This window comes from Perna viridis, chromosome 3, assembly GCF_037379345.1.
Source record: "Perna viridis isolate PV_CMFRI_1.1 ecotype Kerala chromosome 3, ASM3737934v1, whole genome shotgun sequence".
NCBI lineage: Eukaryota > Metazoa > Mollusca > Bivalvia > Mytilida > Mytilidae > Perna > Perna viridis.
This window is the reverse complement of record NC_142447.1, coordinates 21,053,277-21,070,715: the sequence shown is the minus strand read 5'-3', so window position 1 is coordinate 21,070,715 and position 17,439 is coordinate 21,053,277. Positions and strand designations below refer to the sequence as shown.

General features: G+C 33.9%; 1 protein-coding gene across 1 annotated transcript; it reads left to right on the top strand.

Annotated features, from left to right (window-relative positions):
- Positions 1-2,543: 2,543 nt before the first annotated feature.
- Positions 2,544-15,456, top strand: LOC148621402 (uncharacterized). The gene is made up of 3 exons (XM_088575733.1): positions 2,544-2,670; positions 10,609-12,117; positions 13,281-15,456. The coding sequence occupies exons 2-3, from the start codon at positions 10,609-10,611 to the stop codon at positions 13,659-13,661; spliced, it is 1,890 nt and encodes a 629-aa protein (XP_088431859.1). The 5' UTR covers positions 2,544-2,670; the 3' UTR covers positions 13,662-15,456.
- Positions 15,457-17,439: the final 1,983 nt, after the last annotated feature.

The following is a 17,439-nucleotide window of genomic DNA, read 5'->3' as shown; positions in this document are numbered from 1 at the left end:
TTTTATCAAAGATATGATATGTCTCAACTGATATTTATAACTACATTTTTATTTAAAGAAAGGCCAGCATTCCGCAACGAAGCCAAGTCCGTAAACATGACCCACCGTCTTGTTGGTGATCAGCAGGTGACACGATGCCAAAGGGAACAGTACAAAAAGATGCAGGGTCGACTTGTACAACTTTGGGACAACCTTCACAACAACACACTGAAGACTTCAGACTTCTTGAAGCAGGTCGGTTATCTGTATGCTCCAGCTGTTCATGAAGATAGTGACCTTCCAGAGTCCGATTACTCTGACTCCGACTCCGACTCCGACTAAAGACCTTTAGTTGTACTACATACTCAACATCTATTATGTCTAGTGCTGAAATGAACTGAATGCTTTGTATTCATATATATTTTTATACTCATGTGCTTATGATGTTCACTTTGTTACTATTCATGTTTATCTCTAAATGCTAAAAAAAAAAAATAAAGTAAAATTTGATAACCACAACCAACTGCCATAAACAGACGTCCTTTGATGAACGTACGTACATGATAAAAACTCAAATATTGAGCCTAAGTAAACTGCTATCTTGCTAAAATGTGATTGGTATTTTGTTAATAGCTCAACGGAAAAATGACAATTATTCACGTTACAAGTCTCTTTGGTGAATGTATTAAGTTCATTAGGTCTAGTTAATTACCTGACATCGTCATGACCATGGTTACCTGGTATATTGAATATATTTCGTATGGCCGAAACGACCAAGACCGAACTGGTTGATGGGCGAAATGACTGATGGCCGAAAGCTACCTAACTATTTATTGCCTATTCCTACCTTCTTGTCAGAATTTTACATTTTTCTAAAATTATTAAGAGTTTAAAACTTCATCCTTTCAGGCGCGTAGCTGAAGCCAAATTGAAGTGTAGGCAAAATTACGGCAGGGGGTCTGGGGCCGCTTAAGGCCCCGAGCAGGTCCAGGGCGGAGCCCTGGTAGGGGGTCCATGCTCCGCGGAGATAGCGTTTTAGAGCATCATTTATGCCTCTCCTGGATGCATTTTATCTCCAAAAAAATTAGCAAAATTAAGTGCAGGCAAAAGCTCTGTTGCCTAACGGCAGCTACGCGCCTGCCTATGACTTAAGATAAAATATTGAAAGATTTGATATTGTTTTAAAAAAGAAGTGATTAAGTTTGAATTCCGTAGCGTACATGTGCCTAGCGTCAATCCCCGTACCAGCAAAGAATGTGTACGATCTTATCCAGAATGAAAAACAAAATCTCATAAACAGAGTCTGGTGCGATTTTAATTTATTGTCAATGAAAATTTTGATAATATTATGACTTTTTAAAGTCAAATATGCCATAAATTAGTACAGATGGCAACAAATACCGGACTTTGATTTTGGGTACGTGAATTTCGGGTTACACATTTTAGACCTCATGAAAAGAGAAAATCGAATAAAATCTATTTTTTCGACAAATATTTAAAAAATCATTAATTATAATCTAACCATCATGACATTTTGTATATGTGTACCAACTTTTAGCTGAAAATATCAAGCAATAATGAAGAAATTGGCAAAGTAGTATTTGGGTACGGGGAAAAAGTTGGTACTGATACGGGTTACACATTTTAGACCTCACCGAAAAATATACCCCTCTCCTTCTCTCTACAAATGTCTTTATTGCACACCCATCATATATTTACACGAATGTGTAAAAATACATACGAATGTACAATTGTGCATGTAGTAAGGCTTAATTTTTTTTTTTAATAAATGGGTTATTTCTCGAAATTTGGATACACGGATCTTCGAACCGCGTTCACCGAAGCCTAACCGGATAACAATATCTTGAGAAAAGAAAAATCGGACTGTCCGATTATTGAAAAATTATCTTCCTAAGCTTGGTCACACTGTAATTGGCATTTATTGTAATGGTGTTTTGCATTATCCACAAACTTTCATATGCTATAGGATGGACAGATAATTAAAACTTAGCTTTGGTTACCACCCCCTTCTTTAATGATGAGTTTGAAAATCTGCATAAAATACTAACACACAAATAGTAAAATGTTTGTATTGAATATTCAGTACAAATATATATATATATCTTATATTGCAATTTAAAATAAGCTGAGTTATGTGTATTATATGAACAAGACTTTATCAAAGGGAGACAACTGATATCATGAATAATTGTAAAAATGACAAATTTATGTAAATTGCAATAAAATAACACTTAAACTAAATCATTATTAACTATAAAACTCAATTTCATCGCTTCAGAAAAAGTGCCAATGGGTGCCGTTCACTACTTCATTTTTCATTTGCTAAGAAGCATGATGAATGCGGCAAACACTTTTACCACAAAATCATAATTTTAAAATATTTAAAGATTGTCAACCGTTTACAATTATGAGTAATACTTATAAACTATAAATAAAATAAAATAGAAACAACTAACTTACCTTGTCTAGTGCGTATAACAAATAAATAACAATTTATGTATCCACGGTGAAGCACGACCCCGCGGAATCAGCAGATTTAGTCGAACTTTACCGTTGTGTTATCTACCCTTTTACTACGTTCGTCAATTCGGAAGGTTATCACCTGAAGTATCTATCGAACAGAAGATTTTTTTAAAGGACTTTAACAACAACTTCACTGTATATGCAAATGTAAGTGTCGCGATAGTTTAATTCGATTTATTAAATTGTATAGCTTCGTGTTTACATCCTACAACACTGTATAGGGCCAATTATTCCTAAATTTGATCAAATACTTTACTACTTTCCTTGTTTACAAACGAAAGTAGGAGAGTCCAAGTAGACTAGGGACTTAATGTCACCGAGTAGACCCATTACAAGCAATTAAAAATATAATTCTCGTCACATTAACGGCCCCAGAGTTGTCTGAAGTATCATTGAGGAAAATAAGGGGATACAAAAAATAAAATTGAAAACGAAAGTAGAAAATTTCCTCTAATGGAAGTACAGTAATCCAGTACAGTTTACCAGTGAAAACAAGCAGTTAAATATTTCATTCACATCATATCAAGGACCACACTATTGCATAAAGTATCATGGTGACCAAATTAATTCCGATAAAACTGAAAACAGAAGTAAAAAACCATTGATGTGTGGCATACAGACCATATTGATACAATAATGTAACACTCGTACACTACGCTCCTCATGGAGTGTAGTGTAGGGGGCATACGTTATCATATCTATACTGACCCCACAGTGACAGACCCTCGCATGCAAAATTCGGGATTGACGATGAGCACTTCTGCAAGGAAAATTCTTTTGTTCTACTGAAGTCCTACTCATGGCTACCGTGCAGAAGTATATGTCCACACATTCTTATCAACTAACACAAAAGGATTTATTGCTTCAAAACACCAGCAATACACTTGCTTCTCTGAATGACCTCCTGACATTAGTACATAAATGTAACTTTTTAAAAACTATAAAAACACAAACTTTTAGGTAAATTTGTCTAGGTTAAAGTATAATTAACAAAGAACTAATTGGAATAATGGGGTATCTTTTTTCTGCAAAGGTTCAGTTGACATAGGTATAAAATAAATCAATTGATCAATGACTAGTAACTTAAAAAGTGTTCACAATCTTCTGTTAAGAATCATTTAGTTTTCAAACTGTATTGCACATATGTTATAAAAAAATATGTATTCTTTTATGTAGTACAGGTGTAAAAACAGTAACTCTGACTGGAAAATACATACATGTGCATTTGTTTTCCTGTAAAGTTCAGTTTGAGTACACTCCCTAAATAAAACAAGGTTTAATCTAATGAGCATGTAACCTCAGTCATTAAACCTGTTATAAATAACTTAAACTGTACAATATCTCATATCAAGTATATTGGTCATGTTTTTCTTCTGAAATTCTGGTTTAATAAACAGCTGCGCTTTAAGCACATGATACGCTAGTTCCCCTTTTAACTTGTCCTTATGCTTTTAATTAATGAATTTATATAATCAACTAGAAATACTGTGAATCCCCTCCCTTCCACCAAATAAAAAATGCACAAAAAATTTGGCACTATCAAGGCTACCTCAATTTTAACTAAGTTTGTTGTCTTGATTTTTCACCCATACATTTCTATCTTGTTTAAAACACACTTTTCTGACAAGGTAACCAAGTACCTTTTATATTTATTAGTCGGTCATCATAACAAATGGTCTGTTTTAAACGATTTGTCAAGGAATACGATTTCCTTGCCTGTTTCCAGCCTTTTTTAAAGAGTAAAACATAGCACGACAATGTTTAATTGACATTTATACAAATTGGAAGGGAGCTTACGTCAGTAGATGTGAACAATTCACCAAAGTTTCATTGAAGTTGGTAAAAGCATTTTTGAGTTATTGCCCGAAGTGTGGAGGCGGACAGACAGACAGACAGACAGACAGACAAGGGTATACCATAATATGTCCCGTCTTTGACGGGCATTATAAAATGGCTAATGAGCACTTCAGTGTAGAAGTATAATATGGACCAATAAAGTTCAAATTTGTCTTCAAGAGTGGAAAGTCTTGTAGTAGACTTTCAAAGTTTCATTAGTGGTCCACTTAGGGAAACTCACAATTAGGTGTGAAAAAGATTGGAGGTCCATGACTATGGTAAATGGAAATTCAAATGTCATAGGTCAGAAATTGAGGGTCCCACATGTAACACCACCACTAACTTAAACCCATGCAGTGTTCTAGGATTCCAATATCCTGTCACACATGGCTATGGCAAGTGAAATTTTTGTATGGGAAAATGTTTTTCATAAGAAGTATTTTCCACTTTCTTTATAAGCTGGTAGAAAAAATTCTGAAATTTTTAAGCTAGGAAAGCAGATTGAAATTGTGAAAAAGTTAATCTACAATTGGTGCTTTGAAATGGAAAAAATACGTTATTCACTTCCCACTAAAACCAACCAAATGAAACCAAATCAAGAACGATAACTCTTGAAGGGTGCCAATTTCATGTACAATCTATGCCTGCATAATTAACAACAGGTCTTGTGATACAGTTACCACATAACACTTCAAACTGCCAGTGGTAAAGATAATAGTTATAATTCATAAATGAAAATACAAATATTGAATATATATATGTTGCATTTATTGTTAGTTAATCCTTTTCTGAAGGCACAGACAGTCGTACCGTTTTCCGCTTGAAAGGAGGAAGGCTGGAATGTGTTATTGAATAGTGTGAAAAAGATTTTTGATGCAAACATGAACATATTTCATTATTTTTAGCAGCAGCCAGAGTTAAAATTTTTATTTGAAAACTTTCATTGTTAAGTAATGGGGAAATAATGAATCCTATTTATTTCTGTCTATGCTGAGTAAAAAATGTTTGGCCATTATCACATGGTAATGTCCTCTTCAGAATCTTCACTGAAATAAACACAATAAGAGGTTATGTAGAGGGCATTATTCATAAGTTAACTGTCCTTAGGACAAATATAGGAAGTGATATTGCTTTCAACATTGATGTTAAAAGCTATTGCCTGGGGTACAAGGTATTATCATTGTTTGAGGCAGTACCACTTTCCCTTGAGCAGTCAGTTTATCATGATAATGCCATATAAGTCTAATCTTGTAAGTATGCAACTATTGTACAGTATGGATTGCTAGGAAAGTATATAGATCCCCTTACTATTATGACAGTGCTGTATAATTTACATAAATATTCCAAAGTTAATTAAATCAAAGGTCAATAATTTTACTTTTTTTCACTACAGCAAAAATTGAACTGCTTAGGTTCTTTGATAAGCTAAATCAAGGATATTTTTATACCTCAACTTGATGAATATGTGGTATGTTTGAATCACCATGTCTGTCTGTCATATGGTCTGTCTGAATTATGTTGTAATTATCTAGACCCCTTATAGATTATGGTTCAATTTCAAACTTGGTATGTGGTTTATACAGATAGGGCATATGTTGTAAGCAATCTTTTTTGTTACCCTATAACAATTTTATGTTTTGGGACTTGTAATTTTTCACTCTATGGAATGATGGAGAAAAATTTCATCAGGATTTGACATTTTTCACCTTATGAAAATTCCCTCCATCCATTGTCAACACTTCATACTTTAATTCCAAAATGTTTGTGGCCATTTAGATAATAATTTTGACCGATTGTTCATAGTGATTGTTCATTAATTTTTAACATTTAGTTTTTGAGTTATAGGACAAAATTTTGCATTTAAAAGAAGGAGGGTGCTTAACTAAAAATGCCATGAGGATTTTATTTGTGACTATGATCACAGGCTCCCTTTTGGTTTGTGTTAAATATCTATTAATTTTGATTTCGCGTTTTTGCTTATTTGCACTTTTTCATAAAAAAACTGGGTGGTTTTTTTTTTCCGATTTTGCACTCTAACTAAAAAACTCTTTCAGAAAATGCCAGGAATCTTTGAGACATTCTTCTGAATCTTTTTTTTTTTTTTTTGTTTTCTATAAAATTTCAATTTAAAGTTTTCAATTTTGGACTTTTTTTTTTAGAAAAAAAGTGGGGTGGTTTTACTGTTTTTGCACTCCAAACTTTGAGATATTCCTTGTATTCATGGGTACATGCTCTGTTTTGTTTTTGATAAAATTTTGATTTCACTTTTTTTATATTTGGCACTTTTTCATAAAAAAAGGGAGGTGTTTTTTCCATTTTTTATGATCAGCCGATGGGCATATAAAGCCCTCAAAGCACAGCTTTTATTTCATCATGAATAGAGATATGGAAATAGCATATGGTAATCTATATATTTTCACGGTATTAAAAATTATTAAAAGTTGCAGGTAAAGTTCAAATTCTGTTTTTGGCTAATGACTTTTTTTTTTTTTTTTTTTTAAAGTTATGGTCATTGGATTTGAAAATACTTGATTTATACACTTTTTCATGCTTGAGAATACATGTATCAGTTACAGATCAAATTTGAATTTTGTTCCATCTTTTTTTATACTTTAACAAACATGACAGGCGTTCACTTAAGAAATTTTGTGTATAACAGGTTGAAATCTGGTAATCCAATGCCTCCTTAACCACTTATAGTGAGGTTATGCATCAGAAGTAGGTATGCACAAAGAAAGATAATGCCAAGTCTCTGCTAGGGGAGATTACCAAACCAGGATTTGACAAAATTTAAGTCCATTTAAAGCAGTGGTATTGTTTTATTTTAAGCTGGCCCCAGATCAGACATTGTGTTTAGAGCATAACCTTCAAACTAACCTGATAATTTTCTTAGAACTTTCACAAGTACAATGTAGTGTAGACACCTAATGATTGTAGGGTTAGTAGGACAAAATTCTGGGTCACATGCATTTTAAGAATTACAATTTTTTAAGTAAACATTGCTTTTCTGGGCAAAGCCTATGTATTACATGCATTTTCTTGAAAAATTATATCAGTTAATGTAATAAAGGTAAAACATACACCTAATGATTTTAAGTTTTGTGTATCAAAGTGTAAGTCACATACCATCTAAACTTAAGATGGATCTTTACACATTTTTATATAAGTGTCAGTCCTTGTAAGAATCATGCATTAGGTGAAACATGGTATGGAAAAAAAAACATCATTTTGATAGTGTAAAGCACCATCAGATTCAAGGAAAACAGACAAGATTTTCCATATCATGCTGGACCATTGAGTTATAATTTCATTGAAATGCACTGAAAATGAACATTTCAGGGGCACATAACTCTGTCAAAAACCTCATTTTTCTAACATTCTATTGAAAAATTTCTGAGCAAAGCCATTGATACGTTGATAAAATAATTGTCTTTTCAAACAGAGAAAGCAACCTTGAGTGAAATAATATTGTCAGGTTGGTCTGGGTTTTGAAATGCATGTTTCTGATTTTTCCCATTTTGTCGGATTCTTACAAACACAAGTTTATATATTAAACTTTTGGGCATAACTTTTCAAAATCGTTTGTGCATTTTCATGAAACTTGTACAAATTTACCATTTAGGAGTAAAGTAACCAACTTTTTAATTTAGTGAGTGTAAGAGTTTTGAAGTCATGTGTATTTTTAAGAAATAGATTATTATGCATGTAACTTTGCTTGAGGTGCAGACTGATCAGTCTGTCTGTCCATCTGTTTGTGCAATCGTACATTCTAATCTGCAACTCCTCTAAAACTGCTGAATAGAACTAAATGAAACTTTAATACCCTTTTTAGCTCACCTGGCCAATGGCCATGTGAACTATTGCCATCACTTGGCATCCATCGTCGTCATCGTCGTCTGTCGTCGTCGTCGTTAACAATTATACAAAACTCTTCTCCTCTGAAACTACTTGACTAATTAGAACCAAACTTAGCATGAATGTTCCTTGGGGTATACTGCATAAGACTGATGTGGGGATTTAGAACATAGAACATAGGGGTCAGACAGTAGTTTTTCACATTTATCTCCTGAACCGTTAGTTTAGCTGAATTCTGACATTATGGTAAAAGTGTTCAGCATGATGAGATCTGTCTCTGGTCAAATTTTGGTTTTAATCCGTTAAGCCATGTTGGAGTTATTGCCCTTTTTCTACGATTTTTGCTATTTTTAATATTATTTCTTTCCAAAATCTTTTCCTCTGACACTACTTGATCAATTTAAACCAAACTTGATATGAATGTTCCTTGGGGTATACTGCATAGAACTGATGTGGGGATTTTTGATTCGTCGAAAAACATGGCCGCCGTTACTAAAAAGTAGTTTTTCACATATATCTCCTAAACCGTTAGGCTTATCCAAATTCTTTCAGTAGCTGAAATAATCCATATTACTAGGACTACAAAAGTCTTCAGACTCCTTGTGAGAGTTATTGCCCTTGAAAGGGGAAAAAATGACATTTTTTAATAGTTTTCAGTCAATATCTTGAAAACTATGAACATTAAAAGAAGCTTTCAATTGTTGAAAAGATCTTGTGATAGTCGTACCAAAGACTTCTTTAGTCAAAATTGTTGGACAACTTCTTGTTTAATTTGTTGCCTTTGAAAGGCAAAATTCAAGAAGGTGAGTGATTCAGGCTCCTGGAAGCCTCTTGTTTTATGTGATGCCATTGAGCTCTTCCTTTTTAGCTCACCTAGCCATAGGCTTTGTGAGCTATTACCTTCACTTGGCACCTGTTGTCGTCTTCGTTATCAATTTTTAAAAACTCTTTTCCTCTGACACTACTTGACCAATTAGAACCAAATTTTGTATGAATGTTTCTTGGGGTATCCTGCATGGAACTGATTTGGGGATTGTTGATCTGTGGAAAGACGTGGCCATCATTACTAAAAATAGAACATAGGGGTCAGACAGTAGTTTTTCACATATACAAATGCATCTCCAAAACCATTAGGTTTAGCCAAACTTTCAGTTGCTAAAATGATCCTTATTATAAGGCCTTCAAAAGTCTTCAGGGATCAAAGTTATCATGCGACTCCTTGTAAGAGTTATTGCCATGAAAGGTGAAAAATTATTTTTTTTTTTATAGTTTTCAGCCAATATCATGAAAACTGTAATAGATAGAAAGAAACTTTCAGTTGCTGAAATGATCCTTATGATAAGTCCTACCAAAGTCTCTTTAGTCAAAATTGTTGGACAAGTCCTGTTAACTTGATTGCCCTTGAAAGATAAACTTTAACCAGGTGAGTAATTTAGAGTCTTGTTTGTTTATCGTAATGAATAACTTTTTGAGTTTCCTAATGCAGAAAATGGACTTTGTCATTGGTTGACCAAATGGACATGCCATCTTCATATCCATGAATTCACTAAATCAGCTTAATGGAATTTGATGAAGGCACACATTCTTTACCACATGGTGCCATTGTGTGCCTTCTTTTTAGCTCACCTAGAGAAGAAGGCCCAGTGAGCTTATGCCACCACATTTTTCTCAACTGCATGAAAACCCTTTTTCAAATTTTAACCAACTTTGCAGAAATGAAATGTGCAAGAGTAGTCAAGGGAACCAAGGTTATAGCGGTAATCAAAAGAATGTAATCCAGGGACAAAGACCAGACGTGGAAAACAGACATACACAACAAAGAACATAAAGTAACTAAAATCATACATTCAAAGTAACAAAAGCAAATGTGCAGCTTGGACTCCAATACAAAAAGCTTTTTTAACAAAAGCTTCTACAAAAGGCTGTACTAGATGAGCCTGTAAGTTGAAAAGTTATATGTGAAGACTGTTGTTTGAAGAACATAAACACCATGTTGTACATTGAATTGATAGAACCTAACTAACCCTTATGAAAGTGTTTTATTTCTGTCATAACTGTCAAACTTGTCAGTTTTTGTCAAAAATTGACTTTTTCATAGTCCTTGCAGTACTAGTCAAGCAGTATCCATGAAACATTATATGGGAGTTTAAATATATATATATAACAAAAAAATGATACTTTTTATATTAACAGTTTGATAACATACATGTATTGTATTTTCACAAATTGAAGGTCTGGCATCACTAGTGGAGTTTGCTCACATGTTTCTTTTTTTATTATTACATGTATATATAATAATATTATATATAATGATAAATAATAAATAATGAATTATTGAAAAAAACGACCCAAATACCGTCATTCTCAAGACAGTCGCTCATTTTCTTTTTTCAGATGGCATTAAAACAGCTTTTACCAGAAGGTTTTTCACTTTCTGAAGACAATGAAGATAACAGAGCCCTTCTTGAATTGATCACCCAATTCCAAAATGACGCAAAACCAGATTTAGAGGAATTAATAGAAACAGAAAAGAACAACTTGTCTGTTGATGAAAATGTAAGAAATCAAATTCATTTTACACCAGAAGAGATTTCTGAACTCACGGATGAGGTTATCAATAGTGCAGAATTTGACTCCACGTTTGACATAATAAGTTCGTCTGAAATCGAAGATATTGCTGATAGTTCAGACCCGTTTGCAGAGTATATAGAGGCTATCGATACTGTTTGTGAAGGCTGCGTTAAGCATGAAAAGGTCTTGCAATTTTCGCAGATACAAAGAGGAGATCACATAAGATTTCACAGGAAGAAAAAAGGGTTCATTCCATATAATCATCACGCAGTTGTTACCGAGGTTCATTTGAATGTCATGAATCCTTATGTTGGGGAATTGAATGTTGTTCATTTTACACCTACTGAAGATGGAACGAGAAAAGTAATAAAGGAAATTATCACTGTAAATGTGCAAACTGAGGATATTGATATAATACAGTACCCAAACAGACCATTTACAACCGATCAGATCATTACCAGAGCGAATGAGATGGCCGAGAAATATGCAAGAAATCCTGAAGAGTACGATCTGGTTCGGAACAACTGTGAACATCGAGCAAATGAAATAGCTGGTGGTAACAGGTGTAGTAACCAGGTTTCAAAAGGTCTGAATTATGTGAAATCAACAATATCCTGGCTATTGAAGTTTCTTTTGAAAATCGGAATCAAGATATTTACCTCAATGAAATCTTTCATTAGAGGAGTTGCCCACATTGCGGTTATAAGTGCTCTTTTTTCTATGGTTGACCAACTTGCCAGTTTGAAAGAAAAGCTCAAGAAAGGCCTCATTTGTCTAAGCTGTTACGAAAGGCAACGCAATAAACTAATGGTGTCTTTGGTCTTCTGTCTCATCAGCGTTGGAATTTCAGTCATGTGTCACGTTGGTTGGTTATATTTCTCGATAAGTACCATTGTGGCATTAGCCTTACCGTTTTTGTCTTCATTTTTTATTGACAATGTGATGACTCTTATTCATCCTGCTGCCAAAATCCCCCAGCCTCTCGTGCGGCGTGGTAACAAAGTACGCGCTGGTGACGTCATTACTTTTCCTTATATAGGCCTTCCTCATGAAGGTGTTGTTACTCGTGCTCACCCATACAGTGAGGAGCTGAGTCATACGGCTAAGTTAACTGTCGTACATTACAACTATCCTGGTTTCTTCGGAACTCGGACCGTGGTAAAAGAAGACATGTTTTTTAACCTACAAAACGATACTGTCTACATCTACGATTTTAGAAACCAGCAGACATATCCTGCAGATGAAGTTGTACAAAAGGCAAGGGAGAAAGTTGGAGAGCAGAAGTTTAACACATTTTGGAATAGATCTAGTCACATGTGTAGACTGTGTAAGGTAAGTAAATGTCAGTATGTGTAAGAATCAGGCATGGAATGAAACATAGTATGAAAAACCCACCACTTTGAGAGTGTAATTTGACTACACATATTTGCAACATCGGATTCAAGGAAATAGAACATTTTCCATATCATGTTGGTAAATTTAGTTATAGTTTTATTGAAATGCACTGAAGATGAACTTTCAAGGGCAGATAATTTATAACTCTGTCAAAAACCTCATTTCTCCAACATTCTTTTGAAAAATTCTGATCGAGTTCAGTGATGCAGAGATCAAACAATGGTCTTTTCAAATAGAGATAACATAATCTTTGAGTGAAATTATATTGTCAGATCAGTGGGTTTTTGTCATACTTGTTTTGGATTTTTACCAAAAACTTACACTTAATATCTTTAAGTGTAAGTGTTAGTAAGAATCAGACAAAATGGGAAAAATCAGAAACATGCTTGTCAAAACCCCATCGATCTGATACTATAATATAACTCAAGTATACTTCTTCTGTTTGAAAAGAACATTATATGATTGCTGCATCACTGGCTTTGCTCAGAAATTTTTCAATAGAATATTAGAAAAATGAGGTATCTGCCCTTGAAACGTTCATTTTCAGTGCATTTTAATGGAATTATAACTCAATGCACCTACATGATATGGAAAATATTGTCTACTTTTCTTGATTCTGGTGGTGCAGGTAGTCCAATTACACTATCAAAATGATGTTTTTTTTGTACAGATTATTACCATGTTTCACCCATTGTCTGATTCTTACGGAGACTGACACCTAACTACTGTTATACATAGAGCAAAATAAGTAAATCTGGATGTACTTACTTCTTTATTGAGTTTTACATGTAAATATGCAGGTTTTAGTTCACTTAAATTGTGACAAATTTGATAAAATAGATACACTGTGCATCATAAACAGGTGCGCAAGTGAGGCTGCTTGGAGGCTCTTGTCTTCTTTTGACATTTTATACCAATATGTTTTGTACATTGCTTCTATACTTAAATTTAAAATTTAAATTAGTTTACGCAAATTTTGAATGAATATGCTAAAAATACATGTATGACTAAGTTGGAGAGTGGAGAATGAAGGATCGTTTTGTGAATTATGGATATTGTAATTCTAATTATCGCTTTATATGAAATTGAATTTCTTTCAGACTGGACGATCCGATTTGACAGATCTGCCATATAACAAAGCAACAAGCCTTATGGACTTTTCTCCTGGTGACATCATAGACTTTAACTATTGTGAACTGGCACACCAAGGAGTTGTAGTCAAAGTAGAATATCCCGAATCCATAAAGTGTGATGTTGTTCATTATAACTATGCTGGTATTTGGGGAACCAGATCAGTTGTTGAAGAAACATTTATTTTTAATTTATCAGACCAAAACTTGCATGTTCACGACTACAACGGACATGATATTTACGAAGCAGATGAAGTAGTTCGGAGGGCTAAGTCGAGGGTTGGAGAGCAGAAGTTCAATACCTTTACAAATAGGTCTAGCCATTTAGCCAAATGGTGCAAAATGAAATAACGAAATAAGAAAAAACTAATTCCAACTGGAAATGTAAATAATTATCATTCAAATTTTATGGTATCAAAAGGTTTTTTTTACATGTACCTCTGCAAAACAAAGTTGAGGTGTGTATAAGTAAAAATCAATCAGTCTGGTTGTCTGATACTACATGTATGTCTATCCATATACATTCCCTGTAAGAATCAGGCAGTGAGTGAAACATGGTATGAAGAAAACACTATTTTGAAAGTTTAATTTGACTACTTGCACCATCAGAAACTTAGTTAAAATTTCATTGAAATGCTCTGTAGTGAAAATTAACAGAGGCAGAGAACTCTCTCAAAAACCTCAGTTTTCTAACATTCTATTAAAACAATTTGGAGTAAAGCCAGTGTTGTAGAGATCAAGTAATGGTCTTTTCAAATAGAGAAAGCATGGTTCAGTGATATTACATTGTCAGGTTGGTGAGGTTTTGACATGCATGGTTCCGATTTTCCCACTTTGCCTGATTCTTATGAAAATTTGAACAGAAAATACATTCAACATGTTGAGTTAATGGAGAAACAATCTTAAATGGTGCTTGAACAAAAATTGCCATAAAACGTTCAGGTTAGGCACGAAAAATGGGGTAGGTAGGGCAGCAGGAGACATACATACAATGCTCATTATACCCCAAGCGTGAAAAGCGTGAAATATATAGGAATCATGCTGTCCGTCCGTTCATCTGTCCCCATTTCTAATCCACAACTCTAATGGAATTTGATAAAACTATCACACCTTCTTTATCACATGGTTCTAATTTGTTTTGATTTGTGTTTCTATCAGAATGACTTCCTGATGCATAAATTGATTTTCTAAATTGTTTTAGGGAGGGAGAGGGGTATCAAAAAGTGAGCTTTTTATGCTCACATATTTTATAGTGCCTTAATTTATTTTTATGGGACTGATATCACATACAGATACAATGTACATTTCTCATAAATTGTAGAACGTCCCAGTACATTTTCCTATCAAAATATACTTAATACACAGAATAAAGGCTGTATAAACGTATCTACTTTAAAAAAATGTCCACAACAAAATATATAACTGGACGTTTCAGGCAGAAACCTGCCTTCCCCATAGCAGTGACCGGTTTTCGTTTTAGGGAGAGAAAAATCTGCCATACCAGGTTGCCTGTTCCCCATTAACAGTAAAAGGATGCCATTGAATCACCTATATTTATTTCTCCTATACAGGTTAAAGTTTCAGATAAAAGGCTTCCTTTATTATCCGGTTGCCTGTTACCTTTTAGCAGTTACATGTATTCCTGTTTAAGTAAAAAAAAATGCATAAGCAGGTCTGGTGCTGAACGTTGCATTGCAACATGTACGATGTTTAAGATGATCGATTATTTCTAAAATATTATACCCCTACTCAACCAGTGGATGATGTATTGGAATTACCTTATCCGTCCAAAATTTCGTCGCAATTATCTCGACACCCATTGGATGTATTGATTTCAAAGTTGTTGTTAGCAATTAAGGTTGCTCCACAATATCAACTTCCTATACGAGTTGGGGTATGCATAGCACCTCAGCGCAGCATTGCGTGCAACTTCATGTTTGTATTAGCAAGGTATTGAGTTTTGAAAATGTACAACAGGTCTGTTGTACAATATTTTATTTTTTGTATCACCTTAAAATGACTTCTATGTACATGCACTGTCATGTATCTGATCTGTTTGTGCTTATGTCATTATTTATTGATTGTATTGTTTTGAATATTTTATGTGTTCATGTTTATGTGTTGAATATATTTCTGTTGAATTATCTATTAAGTCTGTAATTCGCAGGGTGGGGCCTTTATTTTTTAGCAGTTCTCGTTCTGAGTTGCGAAGTAAATAATGAAAGTAATCCCGCCATGTGGTTCTTTGTTATTACATTTTATGTCTCTGTTATTGCTTTAACCAATGACCCTGACAACAAAATTAGCATATTAGCTTACCTGGCCGAAAAGCCATGTGAGATATTGCCAACACTGTGTGTCCGTCGTCGTCCGTAAACTTTTTTAAACATCTTCTATGAAACTACTCTACAGATTGTAACCAAACTTTGCATGAAATTCCTTGGTGTACTTTTAACAAAGATTGTGAGGGGATTTTTGACACATGACCGCTGTTTCTAAAATAAACCATAGGGGACAAATTCTAGAATGGTGCAAATAACTCATAAACAGATGGGTTTAGCTAGAATCTGGTTGAGGTAAAATTGTTCAGCATAATGAGATGGACCTATGCCGAAATTTTCTGAAAGATCCGTTGACGAATAAATGAGTTACGGGTCCTGAAATGGATTTTTTTTCACGAATTTTACATTTCCAAAATTGAAAATCTTCTCATCTAAAACTACCGGATGAATTGAAACAAAACTGCATGAATATTAATGTTCCATTAGTATGTATAACATATTTAACAATCTGTGTGTGGGGATTTCTGATCGTACGAAAAACATGGCCGCCGTCACTAAAAATAGACCAAAGAGATCAGATTGCAAAATTATGCGAATAACTGAAAAAACAGTTGGGTTTAGCTAGAATCTGGCAGGAATTAAAAATTGTTAAGCATGTTGGGATTACCTCCATGTACATGTATGTCGAAATTTTCAGAGAGATCTGTTGACAAATGAATGAGTTATGGGTCCTGAAATGGATTTTGTTTGTAAATCTCCTCTAAGGCATCTTGTAGGATGGATTGTAACCAAACATTGCATGAATGTTTGTTAAGATATCCTTAACAATTTTATATTTGTCGAAAACATGGCCATTACTACTAAAAATTGACGACTGGTTGAAATTTCTTGATAACTAAAGGGTAACTTAAATCCTTTGTATTGATTAAATAATTCTTGTGACAATAGTATGGTAAGGTCAAGACTCCAGCTTTAGGAACATACTTTTTGACCAGGTGTGGGATTCAGATTCTCATAAGAGCCTCTAGTTATAATATTGCAAAGAAACAGTTACTATTCTATATGAACATATGAACTCGTTACGTTGTAAGTAAAGTGCCAAAATGGCCTTTAACTTGGCTTTTAAGTCAGTATGGACACATGTTGCATTATTAGTTTTGTCTGCAGTTAATATGGCTGATAACGAATGAATTTTTAATGCCAGTATATAACCACCATAATATACAATTTGTATTTTCCATGCAGCTTGTTTGTAGCTGGCCCGAGGTGTTTCTTGCTGTAAATTTTGGTACTATAAAATTAGTAAAAAAAACCATCCTATATTTTTTATCACCTGGTCTATTTATGAACGTCTTTCGTATCACAGCATGTGCATATATACAAATGTACTATGTATGAACAGTAGCCAAATATCTAAGTATACACTAATTACCACCACATTCCTACAATTTTACTAGTTTTTTTCCTGTCATTTGACATTAAGAAATCCACATGAAGAATAATGATTTACCGCAAAATGAGTAATTTTCGCTTATTGCTTATGTCGATGCATTTTAGGGGTCTGCCTTAAATCGCCAAAATGATTATGTGACATATTTACTCTGGGCTGATGTCGTAAGTGCACTACCTAACAACCGCAAAATTTAGAAATCCCAATTTGGTGAACTTTGGGAGACTCCTTTATTGTCTCTGGGACACGGGGCATTGTAATATATAAATACGTCATAGTTGTACATTATAAATGTATTATTTATTGCTTAGACAAACTTTCCTAATATCACCAACTAATCTTCAACTAGTGTCTTCTTTTATCTTCTCTTAATTCAAATTGATGTGGTAGAATATAT

What these genes read in the sequence shown, in the direction of transcription:
- LOC148621402 (XM_088575733.1), top strand. Translation starts at nt 10,609, where the DNA reads ATGGCATTAAAACAGCTTTTACCAGAAGGTTTTTCACTTTCTGAAGAC. An exon ending in ACATGTGTAGACTGTGTAAG is followed by an intron (nt 12,118 to 13,280) that starts GTAAGTAAATGT and finishes AATTTCTTTCAG; the next exon opens with ACTGGACGATCCGATTTGAC.